This window comes from Alternaria viburni (genome assembly GCF_023758015.1).
Source record: "Alternaria viburni strain BMP 2772 chromosome Unknown scaffold_5, whole genome shotgun sequence".
Taxonomy (NCBI): domain Eukaryota; kingdom Fungi; phylum Ascomycota; class Dothideomycetes; order Pleosporales; family Pleosporaceae; genus Alternaria; species Alternaria viburni.
This window is the reverse complement of record NW_026055774.1, coordinates 138,153-154,965: the sequence shown is the minus strand read 5'-3', so window position 1 is coordinate 154,965 and position 16,813 is coordinate 138,153. Positions and strand designations below refer to the sequence as shown.

The following is a 16,813-nucleotide window of genomic DNA, read 5'->3' as shown; positions in this document are numbered from 1 at the left end:
CGGGACGACCCAGCTCTATGGCATGCCATTACGGTATAGCTACTACATTCTTAGCTTATACCTTATCGTGTACCAGTATATCACGACTCTGGAAGACCGGTACGGTGTTGAGTGCGGAGTTCTTGTTAAATTCAGCGTTTTACGACACTGGCATCGCTCGAGGTTGTCCATCACCGCTGCTTGTGATATTTGTCGCACTACTATACTTCAGGTGCCATTCATTATCATCATCAACTATGCTCATAGGCTTTCTCCGACTGCAAGATCTCTCGCAACGATCATGCGACAGCCCCAAGGCAGTCAAGGTGATGCAACAACCAAGAAGGACGGACGCGCGGCGGCAGATCATCCTAAGCTTATCAAGCCACAAAGCTTAATCAAGTCATACCGGTAATGTAAGCGACGACCAAGCTTTTGTTTGGTCTTGAGGAGTGCGCGTACGTTTTCAGGGTCGCTAAGATGAATTTCAAGATCGCTTGAATTGCCACCTGCATTTCTGACAGCCCGAATAGATGTCATGTCAAGTAACACGCAGGTCTACTGTGATATTCTCGTGCCAATGTAATCGGTCACGGTGTGTGGGCGACTCTTGTTGGTAGCGACCCTGGAGAGGAACTTGGACCCAATCATCATTTTGGACGTGTAATCAGTCGCAAAGGTGGATTAAGGACGTACCAGGGACATAGAAGGGTCCATATTGTCTTTAAAGCGGGGTCTTGATTCTGGTTTATCGCGACGTGATGGTCCAGAGCCAAGGAAGTTGTTGAGTTGTAGATGCTGATCTCGAGAAATTTAGTTGTTATGTGAACTCAAACGTGTCCCTTACGTAACGTCTCTAACCTACAAGCACCCCATAATCACATGTCCAACGTCCCAATCCGACTCCCCACATTCCCGCTATCACCCCAAACCCCATCACCAACCCTCCTCCTCACCATAGCCAGCACATCCTGCCTCCCACCATCCTGCTCCAACCTCCTACCCAGTGTTTTCAGCACCTCGAACTTCGCCGTCGCAACGATATACGCCGCATTCTCCGCATCGCCACGTCCACCAACGAGGTTGGAAAAAGTCGTTGCTGGCTTGAGCAGTGAAGGGAGAACACCGCCGCTAATAGTAGGGTCTAAGATGAGATCAACACCGGATTTGGGAAAGGCGTTGAGACGGGCGTAGGTTGGGTCGTTTGTGGGGATGTTGGGGAGTGGTTCGGTGGACCAAGTCGAGGTGATGAGCGCGCCAACGAGGGTCAAGGCTGCGAGGGCGTTTTCCTTCATGGCGATGGTTTCCATGTGTGTGGTTATGTCGGCGAACATGTTTGGCTTTTTCATATAGAAGAGGGCAGTGAGGAGGCGGGCGTATGCTGCTTCGGTCTGTGTGCGTTTACTGTCTGAACCTATAGTTTCGGTTTGTGGGAACGTGATCTCTTCTTTTGGTGGACCGTGGAAGATGGTTGCAAGTGTCTTGAGCGCGTCTTGGTTCGTTCGCGTGATTGGCATGTCGGTAATGACACAGTCATCCCAGGATGGTCCCGAAGCTTTCTGCGGTATAAGCGTTGATCGAGGCATTGAAGCAATAATGTTCAGGTCGCTTGCTTCACACTTGCGAATGTTGCGGTGTACGTAATTTCGGATCGTGGGCATCTCGCTACTTTTCTCAAAGTTCTCTGGGTAATGCGATGCGTAGTCGCTGATATACTGGGCTGTCCGACTGCTCAAGAAAGAGTGGTCAAGGCTGGGGTTATTTGAGGTATGGAAGTCGACGATGCCTTTGTGTACGCCTTCTTCTATGAGGAAATCTAGAGCAAGACTTGAGTCGTAGTGTGAGAGGTGGGGCTTCGCTTTGACCGTGGTGATCAATGTGCTGTAGAATTGGAGGAGGGTCATATGCATGAGCATATCATCTTCTGTGTCGACCATCTTCAGTGCAGCGTAGTGAAGCAAGCCTTGGCCTTCCTTGAGTCCGACTTCTTTTTCGACCTCCAGATTGTATGGGGATGTGACGGCATTCCAGTCCATAGCGGCGACGCGCGGTAGCCATGACAGTAGTCTAGCCTGTGAAATGGTCTTGTCACGCTTGTTCAGAAGTGGCTGAGGTGGCGATGTGAGGTCCTTGAGAGATGTGTAATGGTAGTACAGTGAACTAATGTCCCTGTCGCTGAATAGGCGCCTCCACATAGGACCAGTGCCATATGTATGTAGCGAAGACTTGCCATCTATCGAGACAGGCTCGTTCTTCGACACCTCCAACAACGAAGTAAGAAGCTCTTCGGCTTGAGTAGCGATTCCAGCATCTTGAGTGCATAGCCACAGACGGACGATGGCCAATATGACTGCTGGCCGATTCGCAAGTGCTTGAGCATCGGTGCTACTTGTGGTGGCCTTCTCGAGCAAAGTAAGGATGAGACTGTGAAATGGAGTAGCTTTCAGATCCAGACCGATCTCAAAGTCAATGTCCTTGATATCGTCAAATCGATATGGTTCCGCCAGCTTGACGATGAAGTGGGTGAGTGGCGTGGGATCCTGTTGAAGCGTTGGTAGTAACGCTGCCATCTGCAGAAAGAGCGGTCTCGTCTCTTTCCATATCTGGCTACGGTATTCTGGCGTGTTGGTGGAGAGCTCGCATCGCTCAAGTAGATCTGTGTCGAGCGGAGTGGTAGGATCCTGGTCGACCTTTTGCAGATGCTCTGACAGCTCGCTGAGCGTAGCAGTCGATGCGGCCATTTTGGATGTCTGAATGTAGTGTTTCTTGAAGAAGTTGGACTGTCGACGTTCTCGGTGGTAGTTCTGGCTCGAGCGTGGCGGTTATAGTCTAAGAGAAGGTTCTAGGCCGCTCATGTGATTGCGCGTAACGGATGCACGCGTTCCCTGTAGCCTGATGCGCGGTGATGGCGGCGAGTGCTGACTGCTTGGACTGCGACTGTACCTCAAGCTGAGTAGCTATAACTCGATATGCATCCGGTTAAGGACTGTAGATGACTTCGTATCGCTTCGAACGTTCCTATTGTCGTGCACTTGAATACCGGGGTTTAGGGTAGAGGTGGCGGGGCTGCGGGTGCAAGTTCGCTATTGGGACCCCACCCTCGAGCTCAGCCTAGCACGCCGGTCGCAACTGCACCGAAATAATTTCTGACTCCACAACTCTCGACCAACTCTGTTCCGACGACGCCTATTCGACCTACCGTAAAGGGAAACTATAGTAGACACCGCGACTCGTATAGTACAAGAAACTTGACATGCCGCCAGCAAGAGGAGGACGAGGTGGTGGGCGCGGAGGTTCGCGCGGAGGTGCCTTCAATCCCGCGCGAGGAACCGTGACGATTGCGGGAACGGAGCTCAACTGGGATCTTACTGGCCTCGACATTCAGAAGGGCCCTGCCGAGCGCTTTCCAGTGAGCATCTCCCTTTCTCCGCCGCATACCCATCAGCCGCATCGCGACTGCTTTGCGCATGTATTCTATGGCATCGCGCATGTCTTGTAGCACTGCGCATGTCTGTATAATGTTGTCGCAACCACCATGCCTCGCCAATCGCAGTCGCAGTTGCAGTCGCAGCAGTCCACCAGCACGACACTGAAGAGCGCATCTTTGATCAACCCACTAAGCCACACACAGGAAGCACCACCTCCCCAAGCGCCTCCACCAACCGACGATGAGCTAGCCATGGTAAAGCACCACCTCGCAGTTCGCGACCGCATCCACGAAGGCCCCTTCTACACGATCCTCAACGACGGCATGAAAAACGGCCTGAAGCGCAAGGCCAACGAGCCCGCCCCCACCGAAGCCTCGCTCTTCGACCCCTTCACCGGCAACCAGACCTACTCAGCAAAGTACCTAAAAGTGCGCCGGCGCCTTCCAAAGCTAGACGCGCGACCATACGGTAAGTCTTCACGAACCATCACAAGACCGTCAATATAGAACTAACACGCCCACGCAGTCGTCGACCTCTTCCCCACCGAACTCCGCACAACCCTCACCGGCACAACGAGCACCACCTCCTCCAACGCCAAAAAGCCCGCCCGTCGCACCCTCGCCGTAACAAAAGTAAGCAGCGTCTCCCAAATCGAGCGCCTCATAAAATCCGAACAAGAACGCACCAACGAAGCCGAAGCGCGCGCCGAAGAAGACGACGATGACGCTGAAGCCGAAGACGACGAGATCGACGAGGAGAAGCCGGATGCGGTTGATGAGGAGGATAATTGGAGTGCCGCCAGTACAGATTCGGAGGAGAGCGACGATGATTATAATGCAGAGCAGTATTTTGATAATGGCGAGGATGAGGATATTGATGATGCGGATCCGTATGAGAATACTTATGAGTAGGGGGATGGAGGTGGGAGGAGAGAGGGTATACGAAAGGTGGAGGCATGAGATATGGCGTATGGATGGATTGCATATTGCGGGAAACAAGCAAGCGAGCATGACAGGCGTTCAGTTGAGTAGATACCCAAACTTCATTATTACACAGTCCGCTTTCAACCTGACTCGGAGCCATATCTTTTACCACTGTGTAGTGATCACAAGCTCATACTTTCTCTTGAAGCAAATGGAAGTGTGTGTCAAGAGTGGCATGTACAAGTTTCTCATTCTGTTCGTTGTACGGTTGGGTGCTATTTACGTTGGCTATTTAAGCCTGATACCATTCCATCTCATTTTCCCCCCATTCATCTCACATCCTCATTCGTTCGTTCGCTCGTCCCTGCAAAAGATCCATCCCCGCAAACGCCAAACGATAGAACGAGGGTATGCGCAAACAAAATCGCTAGATCAAAACGCGTTGGTCGAAACCATCAAAATGTTTCCATCCATCCTTCTCAAACCTCTTCAAACCAGGTAATCGCATAGTTTAGCACGGCTGCAAATAGTTCGACGGCACAAGACCAGGTCGACCAGTATTGCCCACAGGCTCAGCCTCCCACCACCCATCATCCTGCAACCTAAGCACAGCCAAGATATCGCCCTTCTGGAAGCCCAATTCCTCTGGAATCTGCGCTGCATACGAGTACATTGCACGTGCTGTCGTGATCGTTAGCCGATGTCCTTCATCATCAATATCAAAGGTTGAACTTACAGTAGTTCAAAATAACCCTACCCTGGCTATTATAATTCTTCGGCTCAGCCAGACTCTTGCTCCTAGCCCTCGATTCCGCTCTCACGGAACCAGCACCAGACCCGCCGCTGAAGCCGAATTCGCTTCCTGCGCTGCCACCGCCCATGTAGGAGCTTTGCGGGCGGGCGGTACTAGCCGTACCTGGACGAGCTGAACTGGCTGTCGTGGGCCGGGCGGAAGAAGCAGTACCGGGCCTACCACGTACGCTGCCTCCGTATTGGCTTCCACCGTAGACGCTGCCGTCGCCGCGCTCACTGCCTGCGGTGGAGAGTGCGAGAGCCATGCCGCTGTGGGAACTGCTGGGTCGTTCTTGGGATTGGCGGAATTGTGGGTTGGGGCTTGCGGCTCGCGACACGGGTGCTGCTCGGGATGCCGGGCGCGATTGCGGTTGCGCGTAGGCTGGTTGAGGGGGCTGTTGTGGGGGAAGGGGCGAGGCAGTTCGTGCGCTGGGGTTGACACTGGGAGATGGGCCACGGTTCGAGGAGTACGAGTTACGTCCTACAGGTGTACCGTATGCTTGTGCAGCGGCGGTAGCTGTCTGTGCTCTAGGCCTGCCCCCAGCATTTGATGCCGCATATGGATTGGGCGATGCGGTCCGGCTGAATGAATTTGCGGGAGGGGCTTGTTGTTGAGGCCTTTGCTGCTGCTGCTGCTGTTGTTGCTGCTGCTGTTGCTGTAGCCTCGATGCCGGTCGTGGCGTCGGTTGTTGCGCAGGTTGCGGCCGTTGTGCAGGCTGAGCTACAGGTTGTTGACGTGGAGCGGGTTGCGCTCTTGGTGCAGGTTGCGATGCTGGTGGTTGCTGTCGTTGCGCAGGTTGGTATGTCGAAGGCGATGATGGCTGTGATTGCCCTCCAGATGAGCGGTATGAGTTCTGAGACGTATTGAGGGTTGGTCGAGGACTGATAGCTCGAGGTGGTTGCGCTGGAGATGCAACACGTGGGGGCTCTTGCTTTGTAGGGCTGCGGCTGGAGGATCGAGATGCCTGACTTCCGTTGAACATGCTCACCTTCTGATTGACATACATCTGAGTCGTCTTCTGCATAGCGCGCGAAGTATGCGCTGGCTTGGGGGCGCCCAGGTGAGACATGGGTGGTTGCTCGCGCGGCTGCTCACGGGGCTGCGGAGGAGGCTGCTCACGTTTGGGCTGCTCGTATGTTGGTGGAGGTGTGCCTCGCTTTGCAGCGCTCAGGTCGACGTTAGAAAGGGGAGTAGGGGCACCACCTGCCAGCTTTGACCCGACAGCAGGTGTACCCGGGGCAGGCGTTGCGAGACCATGGTAACGATCGGCAGTCTGGCGAGAAGAAGCCTGTTTGCGATCATCTGGCTGCTGACGAACAGACGTCTGCTTAGTGACACCTCTTAGCTCCTCAAGAGCCTGCGCAATTGGATCAAGATCGTCTTGTGACTCTTCCTGCTCTTGTTGCTTCTTCTTGTCCGGCGAGGCCACGTCGAAAACGTTGTTACCCACGTTGAGCTGGAAGTTGGCACGAGGATCCGCTGGTTCAGGGCTGGGCGAGGGAGCGCGACTCTGTATGGCATTGCGAGGAGTAGCTCTAGTAGCAAAGCTCTTGGTTGGGCTGGTGTTTTCCTCTGTATTTCTGCGCGCGGGAGGTGCCCATGTGTTGCGGTTGCGATTGGCAGGAGTAAGAGCTGCTGGGGTCTCGACTTCGTGCTTGCTCTTTCTCCGTGCGAAGGGGCTGTTGAAGAAGCCCCTCTTCTTTGCCACTGAGCCCTCTTCAATCGGACTAGGTTCAGGCAATGGTGACTGTGGCATTGGCTTGCCAGGAGATGCTGAACCACTTGGAGGCTCGATGCTAGAGAAAGACGTGGGGTTTGAGTAATCGCTCTGTGAATCCCTACTGGCAGGTCGAGCGGGACTTGGGATCGAGCTGCGATCAGACGGCGCATCGATGCGGCAGAACTGTGTCATACCATCCGAAGGATAGTCGTTGTGTGGAACTTGACTCTGCTGGTATTGTTGACGAGCTTGTTGCTGTGCCTGGACCAATCGGGGATCTGGCTGTACTGCGCGTGCAACTTGTGGGGATGGAGGGGCTTGCTGTGGCTCTGGTTGCCTTGGAGGCTCCACGTGTTGTCGCAGAGGTTCAATGTGGTGTTGTTGTCTCAGAGGCTCGATGTGTTGTTGCTGCTGTCTTGGTGGGTCTGTATGTTGTCTCAAAGGCTGCACGTGCGGTTGAGGCTGTTCTGCACGCTGCCTCAGCGGCTCGACCTGCTGATGTTGGTAATCCCCATTTGATCGGGATTGGGCACGCGACCGGGTCGATTGTGCGTACTGTCGGGGAGATTCTGCCTGCTGGTGGGGAGACTCTCCACGCCTGCGGGGTTCCTCCATGAGCGGAGGCGGTGGTTCCACTGGCTGTCTGAATGACTCTACAGATTGTCGAGGCATATCTATAGACTGACGCTGTGGTGGACGGTCCAAGGACTGTCGCGGTAGTAGATCGTCAGGAGCAATCGGGCGTGTTTCCTGTGGGAGACCTAGCTCTCGTACTAGTGGGTTGTTCGGATCGTGATGCGAGGAGAATGTAGATGGCGCTGGTGATGAAGCGCGGTAGGATGGGTTCAAGGTCCTAGCAAACTGGGCGACTGAGTAGTTCTCGTCCTCGTCAACCTGCGATGAGGTCTCGGCGTCTCCTCTGCAGAAGTTGATGAACTTGGGAGGGTCGGGGATCTCCTGGCCAGTGCCGGACTCCTTGATGAAGCCGCTGATGTCCTTCTCTACGTCGCAATCCTCGAGGGACAGGCGCATCTTCTCGCATCCGGCATCGTCGCTGACGCATACTGTGGAGGCAATGTTGGCAAAATTCCATAGACTGCTCTTGGTATAGTCGATGCGCTCCTCTTCGAGATCCTGGAACTTGTCGCAGGCGGCTTTCCAGTCCCTGTTCCATCTGCCGGTAGTCTCCTCGAGCACCTTGACCGCAGCTTCGTATTCGCTGCTGGTTGTCGCCAGATTGATCTGTGTCTTCTCCAGCTTTGCCTTGTTCTTTCGCTCCTCGTGTCCCATGACCATGTGCGCCTGCGCTAGGAAACCCTTGATCTTGAGACAGTCCTGCTCGTACCGGTCGCGTGCCTTGTTGACGGTCGAAGTCTGCTGCATCTTCAGCTTGAGTAGCTTCTCAATGCCGTTCTGTACGATCTTCCTGCGCTCCTTCATTCCACCAGCGAAAGCGGCTAGTGGCTCTTCTAGCTCCGTCTTCATCTGCTGTGCTATGCTCTGGTGCGCCTTGCCCATGGACTCGACCTCGGCTCGGATGACATCGCACGACAGTCGTAGGGTACCGGTTTCGCAGGATCCCAGGGGCTTGCGCGATAGATTTAGGAGTTTCCGCGAATATTCCTCTTCAATTGCTGAGCGGGCTGCGTAGAAGTTTTTGAGTTCATCGTTGGTGACTTTGGCCGCATGCATGCGGTCAAGCATGGGACCGACGCCGGCGTCATCTTTGCCCCAGAAATTGTTGGCGACTGGAAACGTCAGTATGGGCGAAGTAGAGGGAGTGCCCAATTCACGTACACGATAGGGAGACCGAAGGCGGCTCCGTCGCTGCACCACCCATGGCGCGTGTGTTTACTGCTTCAGCGAGGGGAAGTTGAGGGGGCGGGCAGATTGAGCGAGAAAGCGAATGCTCGCATGTGGGTGGGGGGATATCGGATATGCAGTCGAGCGACTGAGCCAGGTGTTGACGGTAAACCAGGATGTGCTGGCGGTGTACAGCTGTGTTGACGGCCAGCAACATCACCTAGGCGACGCGAGCGCCGAGGGGTACCTAGGAGCGCTAACCCCAGCACTATGACGAACCACGGCGTGCAGGTCAGCCTATCACCCCTATTGATACTTCGGCTTGTTATTGGGAATATTCTTTTCTTGTGCTGCGCTTCTTGATGTGTTCGCGCGGACCAATGCATCTCGTGGCCGTGTGAGAACCATCGTCATACTGCAAACAAGCAAGCCGGCGCAAGGGTATGCGTTAGGCATCAGCTCAATGTCTCCGAGAAACATACTTTAGCAGAGTGCATGGTCAGTCGTGTTAAGCTGCTGGGTGCTGCATGCAGAATATGCATCGTGCCTGTCGTCTATACTGTTGTGGGCTGGAAGTCGTGCAGCTGCAGTTCGCTGAGGATGCCCTAGACTGCATCGATGGCAACCTTGGAGGAACCATTGACAATCTCCAAGTCATGTGATAAAATACGTCAAAGTCAGGGTACCCTCGCCGATAAGTGATGGATGTGGCATGGGAATTGGACAGGATGGACACAGTCATGTCGTTAGGCGGAGTGTGGGGTATCAGCAGCACGTAGCCTGGAGCCTCATGAACAGCTTCATCGTCAGAATGAGCGCAATAGTGGTATTATGGAAAATGAATGCCAGTCACGAATAGAGAGTGGAATCTTAGTCAATGCATACACATGCCCTTCCAAGCTTTCGTGGTGTTGTTGCTCTGTCAAACGTGTCAGGTCTACTAAACTCTGCCAAGAACATCGCTTTCCTACACGGGCGAGCGTGAACATCCATCCAGTCTATCACCACGCCCACGCCATCACCACCACCCCTCCCCCGCCTGCCACGCGCTACTCATGGAAAGACGCTTTCGATGAGCCAGCAACACCCCTGGGGCCCGAGACCAAACCAAAGCACACGTCCCTCGCCCATCTCGACCGCAATTGCCCACGATCAGCGCAACTCCAGCACGCCCTCGCCCAGCAGCTCGCGGCCCAGCCAGTCGCCTGCCGCCTCCAACTTTCCCTCACTGCCGCCCGCGTCCGTCTCGCAGCGCCTGGTCCGCAGCCGCAAGTCGTCGGCCGCCTCGATAACTTCGTCGCCCTTCCCGCCCGCCGCAGGACAGCAGCTCCCCGCCAGCCAGCTGCTGTCCTCGAGAGGACCCAGGACCATAGCGCCCCACGCTGCACAGCACCTGGCTTCCTCCGCCGCAGCCGCTACCAACGGCGCCGGTGCACAGTCAAGTAGCGGCGGAGGAGCCTCCAAGCTTGTCCGCGCCTCGCCCTCGCTCTCCACCTCGAGCACCACGGGCTCCCCCAGCACCGCCAGCAACCCGTCCGGCGCGTCCTCGCAGAACCTGTCCCGCATTGTCATCGCCCAGGTATTCCTGCTGCTCAGTCAGTTTGGCCCCGTAAAGGACGACAAAGACCGCGCCAAGTGGGACACGCAAACCGAGCAGATCAGGAAGGTTCGTTGTCCCATCGCCCCTCCCCCATTGGTACTTTACTGACGCGTCGCCAGCTGGTCGACTCCAACGGCATGGAGGTCTTCTCGAAATACTTCCGCCGCGTGCTGCAGAACAATGCAGCCACCATCTTCGGCACCGGCGCCCGCAGCGCCGACCCCAACGGCAGCTACCAGATCCTCCTCACCGAGGTGCACAAGATACGGAAGGAGCCCGAGCAGGCAGACAAGATTGCAGAGTCAATAAGCTCCAGCGAGGGCGACCTGTTCCGCGACTTCGACCTGTCCGCCTTCATAGCCCACTTCAAGCTTGACTCTGTCGCAAAGACGATGCTAGCTCTCGCTTGCAGGAAGACAGATCTCCGGAGCAAAGGTGGGCTCTCTCACCTCCCAATTGACTCTCACGCTAACTCTCATTAGCCGATGCCGTCCTCTCCACCGTCGGCGACGACCTGCTAATGGCCATTGCGCAACCCACCCAGCCAGAGGACATGAGCCACGAATACCTCGCCGCCCTCGTTGAACGCCTCCTACAAGACCCGCCGCAGGGGTGGGACGAAGAGAAGAAGATGAGCCTCGCGTACGCCGTCCAGATGCGATACCAGCAGACACACCAGCAGATCCCTGGCATCGTCGAATCGAAACTCATACTCGTCGAGCTCACGGACGGCTCGCGGAACCCGCTGGTTAAGCTTGTAAGACAGGCAGGCCCACAAGGCACAGCTACGGTGGAGGCATGCAAAGAGGTGCTCGCGTCGGCTGAAACGCGCGACATCAGCTACCAGCAAGTTGCGGCGGTGCTCCTTTACCTCGCCCTCTCCACCGGATACAATGCCAAGAACTTTGTAGCCGCACTGCGCGAACACCGGACCGGACAGAGAATCGACTGGCAGGACGTTGTTTTGGCATTCGACCGCGATCACCTGCGCATCGAGCGCCACCAATTTCTGGCCATCTACAATGCGCTGCTCCCCGTCGCCCAGGACAACGAGAAGTTCGACATACAGGCACTATGGGGAGGACAATGGCAGCACGACTTGACGCAGCTGTACTTTGTAGTCGCTTTCCTGTCTTCTACACGGCAAGAGCTGGACGTGACCCAGATTCCCAGGTTGCGCACTTCATACTCGATGAAGACATTCGAGAACGCCTCCGACGACGCCAAGTCATTCGCAGAAGAAGCCGTCAAGCATCCCTTCGTTTCGCTCGACGCGACCGCCGCGCTATTCAACATGATCTTCCAGACGTCCGAGACATATCACACCGCACAGCTCATGGGCATACCCGACTTGGTGATTAATCCACACACAGCGGAGTTCCTGGTAGCGGCAGCGGCAGTACCGAAACCCTGGGGTGCCTTGCAGGAACAAGCACTGAAACAGCTGTTTGATCCTTACTTCCAGAAGAAGCTGCCCATATACAACTTTGTCCTCTATGGTCTTTGGAAGCAGGATTTCCAATGGCTTACAGATCGCTTTGTTGACGCGTACAACGCCGATTCGATGACCCTCACCCTGGTGCTCGAGCACGCCGAGACGAACAACTGGTTAGAGCAACTGATTCGCAGTAATACTGACATCAGCTTGGACCTGGCTGCACAAGCTCATGCGCGGGGCAAGTTTGATCTCCAGCCATGGCTGGAACAGACCTTCGACCAGGCAGGACCTCTATTCCGTCGCATCCTGACTAACTTTCTGAGTGCGCGGGCTGCGGAAGAGATGCAACGAGCACGAGACGACCATCTACCTCTCAATCTGCCGCTCGCAGTGAAGACAGTATACCCGTTGCTTGGATTCCTCTCAGACTGTGGTCTACCCGAGCCCGAGCTGCTGCCCCTCCAAAGGAACTGCATCCAGGCGTACCCGCGATTAATCAATTATGGCGAAGGCGTGGATGACATCATCGATGCCAACGGGCAGAATGGAAACTCGCTTCCAGACGATGCCGACAAGAAGATGCAGGAGCATTTCAAGAACATGTACAGCGGCGATAGCGACGTCAGAGACATCATCTCAGCACTCAAAAAGTACAAAGAATCGCGCGACCCCGCAGACCAGGAACTGTTCGCGTGCATGATTCATGGCCTTTTCGACGAGTACAACTGCTTCGGGGAATATCCTCTAGAAGCCTTAGCCACGACTGCTGTGCTTTTTGGGGGTATCATCAACTTCAACCTCTTGTCCCGAATTGCACTTCAGGTCGGATTGGCTATGGTTCTAGAAGCTGTTCAGGAATACAGACCCGAAGACAGTATGTACAAGTTTGGTCTCCAAGCTCTGATTCATTTCTCGAACCGACTTTCTGAGTGGCCCAATTACTGCGATCAGCTTCTCATTGTCCCTGGGCTCCAAGGAACTGAGATTTTTATTAAAGCTGAAGAAGTCGTAGGTCAGCAGCTCGGTGAAGTGAACGGTGACGGTCAAAACGGCATAGGTATGACGAACGGTAACGGTATCGATGAAGCTCTGCACCAGGAGCCGGCTGTACCCAAATTCTCTTGCCTCTACGTCGACCCCCCTCTCCGCCCTGAGCTCTACGAGGACCCAGATGAGGACGTGCAGGACAAGGTTTTGTTCGTATTGAACAACGTTTCCGAGCGTAATCTGCGCGATAAGATCAACGACCTCACTGAAGCCGTCGAAGAAAGGCATCACCAATGGTTCGCAAACTATCTCGTCGAGGAGCGTGCCAAGATGCAACCCAACTTCCAGCAGCTGTACCTCGATATGCTAGATCTCTTTAACGACAAGACCCTCTGGGCCGAGGTGCTCCGTGAGACGTACTCAAGCGTCATTCGCATGCTCAACACCGACTCCACGCTGGGCTCCACAGAGCGTGGCCATCTTAAGAATCTAGGCTCTTGGCTTGGCTCATTGACAATCGCCCGCGACCAGCCGATCAAGTTCCGTAACATTTCGTTCAAGGATCTGTTGCACGAGGGCTACGACACCGATCGTCTCCTGCTTGTGATTCCCTTTACCTGCAAGGTACTTGTACAGGCCCAAAAGTCTACAATCTTCAAGCCCCCCAATCCTTGGCTTATGGAAATGCTGGGAGTTCTCATGGAACTCTACCACTTCGCCGATCTGAAACTCAACCAGAAATTCGAGATCGAAGTTCTCTGCAAAGGCTTGGAACTTGATCACAAGAACATTGATCCTACAAACAGTATCCGAGGCCGACCACCCGCGGACGAGGAATTCCTGGGATCCATGGTTACTGATGGAATGGAAGCGTTTGGCGATCTTTCCATTATGAGCCTGAACCGTGGCACCCGAGGCCCCAACGAGCGCTTCTCGTCAGCGGCTATCACCGCGGCTCTGCCCGACTTCACGAACCAGCTCCAATACCCACCTTCTGGAAACAGTGCGGTCCCTCCAGCGGCACTGAAGAAGATCTTCCTCACTGCTGTCAACCAAGCCATCCAGGAGATTATCGCACCTGTAGTAGAGCGCTCCGTTACTATTGCAGCCATCTCGACATCGCAGTTGATCAACAAAGACTTTGCCATGGAACCAGATGAGGAGAAGCTACGCAACGCGGCACACACTGTTGTAAAGGCTCTCTCCGGTGCTTTGGCTCTTGTTACCTGCAAGGAGCCACTACGCATGAGCATTCAGAACAACATCCGCGTCACCGCTCGGGACCTCCCCGATCAAGCTCTTCCAGAGGGACACATCCTCATGTTTGTCAACGACAACCTCGATCTAGTCTGCAACACGGTCGAGCAAGCTGCTGAGATGTCGTCTCTCGCAGAGATTGACATGCAGATTGAGGATGCCGTCCGCGTCCGTCGCATGTTCCGCAGCTCTCGTCCAAATGAGCCTTTCAAGGATGCGAACATCAGCCCATGGGCATTCTACATCCCTGAACCGTACAAGCAGATGCCTGGTGGTCTAAACCGCGAACAATTGGCCATCTACGAGGAGTTTGGTAGACAGTCACGTGGTGCTAGTCACGTTAACAACGCCTCGCAAGACGGTGGGCGTCAGCTTCCAGACGTTCTCCAAGATCAATTCGCAGCGGTACCGAACCTCCCGACTCCGGGTGCTGCGCCGGCAGAGCCGCGTCAACCGACACAGCAACCCCGCCTACAGAGTCTTCAGACACCTCATGCACCCTTGGCGCAACAACAACCCAACGGCTATATGGAAGCTCCAGGTCTAGAGCGCGGCCAGCGAGGTGTTGAGGATCTACTTCTTGAGCTCACTCGCGTCATCAAGGAGGCACCAGAGGAACGCATCAGCGAACTTCAGCCTGGTAACAGCACTGTTCACCAAGTCTTCGATCAGCTCATCACAAGCGTGGAGTATGCAGGACCCAACAAAGAGACGTGGGCTTTCCGCATTGCAGGCCAGGTCACGAACCACCTCTTCTCCGACTCTTTGAGTCGTTTGGAGGTTGAAGTCATGGCGCATCTACTGAGCCATCTCTGTCAATTGTCCGTCCAGACTTCGCGGCAGGTACTCATGTGGTTGGCGACTCTGCACGATGATGACAGGATCTTCAAGTCCACGGTCATGATCGCTCTCATGGAGGTCAGCCTGATGGACATGCACCGTCTTAACACGACTATCGCCAAAGCCATTCAAGAACGACGCGTCGCCGCAGTAGAGATGTTGTCTAGTTTGATGGAGGAACTCCTACTCAACGACCACCCGAGTGCGTTCCGTGCCGACTTCGCCATGTCAATCGATGCTCTTACTACCTGGCTAGCAGAGGACCCATCCTTTGAGCTTGGAAAACGCGTCATCGCCAACCTGCAGGCATCCTCCAACGAGTCCATGCTTACACCGCCGCCCTCTGGGCACAAGGATCAGCTTGAGTATGTGTTCGATGAGTGGGTACATCTCCAGATGGAACCCATGCCGAAGAAGACAGTCGGCGCTTTTATCTACCAGCTCCATCAACAGAAGGTGATGGAGACTCAAGAGTCCTCAGTTGCTTTCATCCGCACCTGCATTGACTCTTCAGTGACTGCATACGAACAGGAACACTCAGTGCCGTACGGTAACGGTAACGAAGACATTGCGACAGTCAAGATCGATGCGCTCGGCCGGCTGGTCGTCGATCTCGTCGTTTACCAAGGCGAGCAAGACGGAGCTGTCAAAGAAAGCAAGGCTAGGTACCTGGATCAGATACTCGTCGTGGTAGTGCTCGTTCTCTGCAACCACCACAGCACACGAGGCGACGCCTTCAACCAGAAGGTCTTCTTCCGCCTGTTCTCTGCCATACTGTTCCATCTGAACGATGCGGTAAAGGAAGAGGCTTTAGCAGACCAGAAGGCCGATGTCTTCCTTGCAGTCGCTAGGGCTCTATTGGTCATCCAACCGTCGCACATCCAACGATTTACGTTCTCTTGGCTGGCACTAGTTGCTCATCGTATCTTCGTGCCTGCCATGCTGGAAGAGGGCCAAGGAGACAAGCGATGGGACGTCTACGCTCAGCTTGTGGAAACACTCTTGATCTTCACCGGGAAGCTCATCAAGCCAACTGGAGAAACTGTCATGGCTGAACAGTTCTACCGCGGTGTTTTGCGGGTTCTACTGGTGATCCACCATGATTTCCCCGAGTTCCTAGTCGAGAATCATTTTCGATTCTGCAACAGCATCCCTATGCACTGCACGCAACTGCGCAATCTCATCGTCAGTGCCTATCCTTCCACGATCCTTGAGATGCCAGACCCATTTACGGCTGGGCTCAAGGCCGACCGACTTGAGCACGACCTTCAAGCACCAGTCATCCGTGCCGACATCGCGCAGGTACTCTCCGATGCAGGGATCAAGGGTGCTATAGACAACCTCCTCAAGGGCTCGGACCTAAAGAACCAGGATGTCGATAAAGTGTGTCAAGCTGTATACTACGCAGAGGCCCAGTCGCCAGCTTTTGAGCTCGTTTCAACTACCGCAAACCCAACGTTGATACATGCAATCACCCTTTACATCGGTATCTCGTCTCTAGGTACCGGCCCAGCCAGCGTACCAATCTTTGACGCGGAGAGCCCAGCCACCAAGGTCATCGAGAGGCTCGTCAAGGACTTCCACCCCGAAGCCAGGTTCCACTTCATTAGCGCCATCGCGAACCAGCTCCGCTTCCCGAACACGCATACTCATTTCTACAGCTATACGCTGCTACACCTTTTCGGACCCCCGAACGACGATTCGTTGGCGTTGGAGATCCAAGAGACGATCACCCGAGTGTTGTTGGAGCGCCTGCTGGTCCATCGTCCTCACCCATGGGGACTCATCATCACGTTGTTGGAAATCCTTAAGAATCCAACATACACATTCTGGGACTTGCCGTTTGTCAAAGCGGCTCCTGAAGTACGTAATCTTCTTATTACTCTTCTGTCCAATCATACTGACTCGTCTTCTTTTGAAGGTTGAGCGACTTCTCAATGCACTCTTCACGCATGCACAGTCGAGCCCACGACCGCTAGCTTAGGCAGCTGGTGGCAAGATCTCGACGTTTTCAGCACGAGTGTACCTCCAAGGCACCAACAACC

The 16,813-nt window shown here is 54.7% G+C and overlaps 4 protein-coding genes across 4 annotated transcripts; 2 read left to right on the top strand and 2 right to left on the bottom strand.

Moving 5' to 3' along the window:
• Positions 1–857: 857 nt before the first annotated feature.
• J4E79_002903 (uncharacterized protein) lies at positions 858–2,720 on the bottom strand (the record flags this gene model as incomplete). The annotated part of the gene is made up of 1 exon (XM_049351800.1): positions 858–2,720. The coding sequence occupies one exon, from the start codon at positions 2,718–2,720 to the stop codon at positions 858–860; it is 1,863 nt and encodes a 620-aa protein (XP_049213271.1).
• Positions 2,721–3,232: 512 nt separating this feature from the next.
• J4E79_002902 (uncharacterized protein) lies at positions 3,233–4,318 on the top strand (the record flags this gene model as incomplete). Its single annotated transcript, XM_049351799.1, has 3 exons — positions 3,233–3,388; positions 3,611–3,875; positions 3,933–4,318. 3 exons carry the CDS (start codon positions 3,233–3,235, stop codon positions 4,316–4,318), a joined length of 807 nt encoding a protein of 268 aa, XP_049213270.1.
• Positions 4,319–4,841: 523 nt separating this feature from the next.
• On the bottom strand, positions 4,842–8,683 carry J4E79_002901 (uncharacterized protein; the record flags this gene model as incomplete). The annotated part of the gene is made up of 3 exons (XM_049351798.1): positions 4,842–5,011; positions 5,067–8,591; positions 8,641–8,683. 3 exons carry the CDS (start codon positions 8,681–8,683, stop codon positions 4,842–4,844), a joined length of 3,738 nt encoding a protein of 1,245 aa, XP_049213269.1.
• Positions 8,684–9,718: 1,035 nt separating this feature from the next.
• J4E79_002900 (uncharacterized protein) lies at positions 9,719–16,752 on the top strand (the record flags this gene model as incomplete). The annotated part of the gene is made up of 4 exons (XM_049351797.1): positions 9,719–10,312; positions 10,366–10,681; positions 10,729–16,631; positions 16,690–16,752. The coding sequence occupies 4 exons, from the start codon at positions 9,719–9,721 to the stop codon at positions 16,750–16,752; spliced, it is 6,876 nt and encodes a 2,291-aa protein (XP_049213268.1).
• Positions 16,753–16,813: the final 61 nt, after the last annotated feature.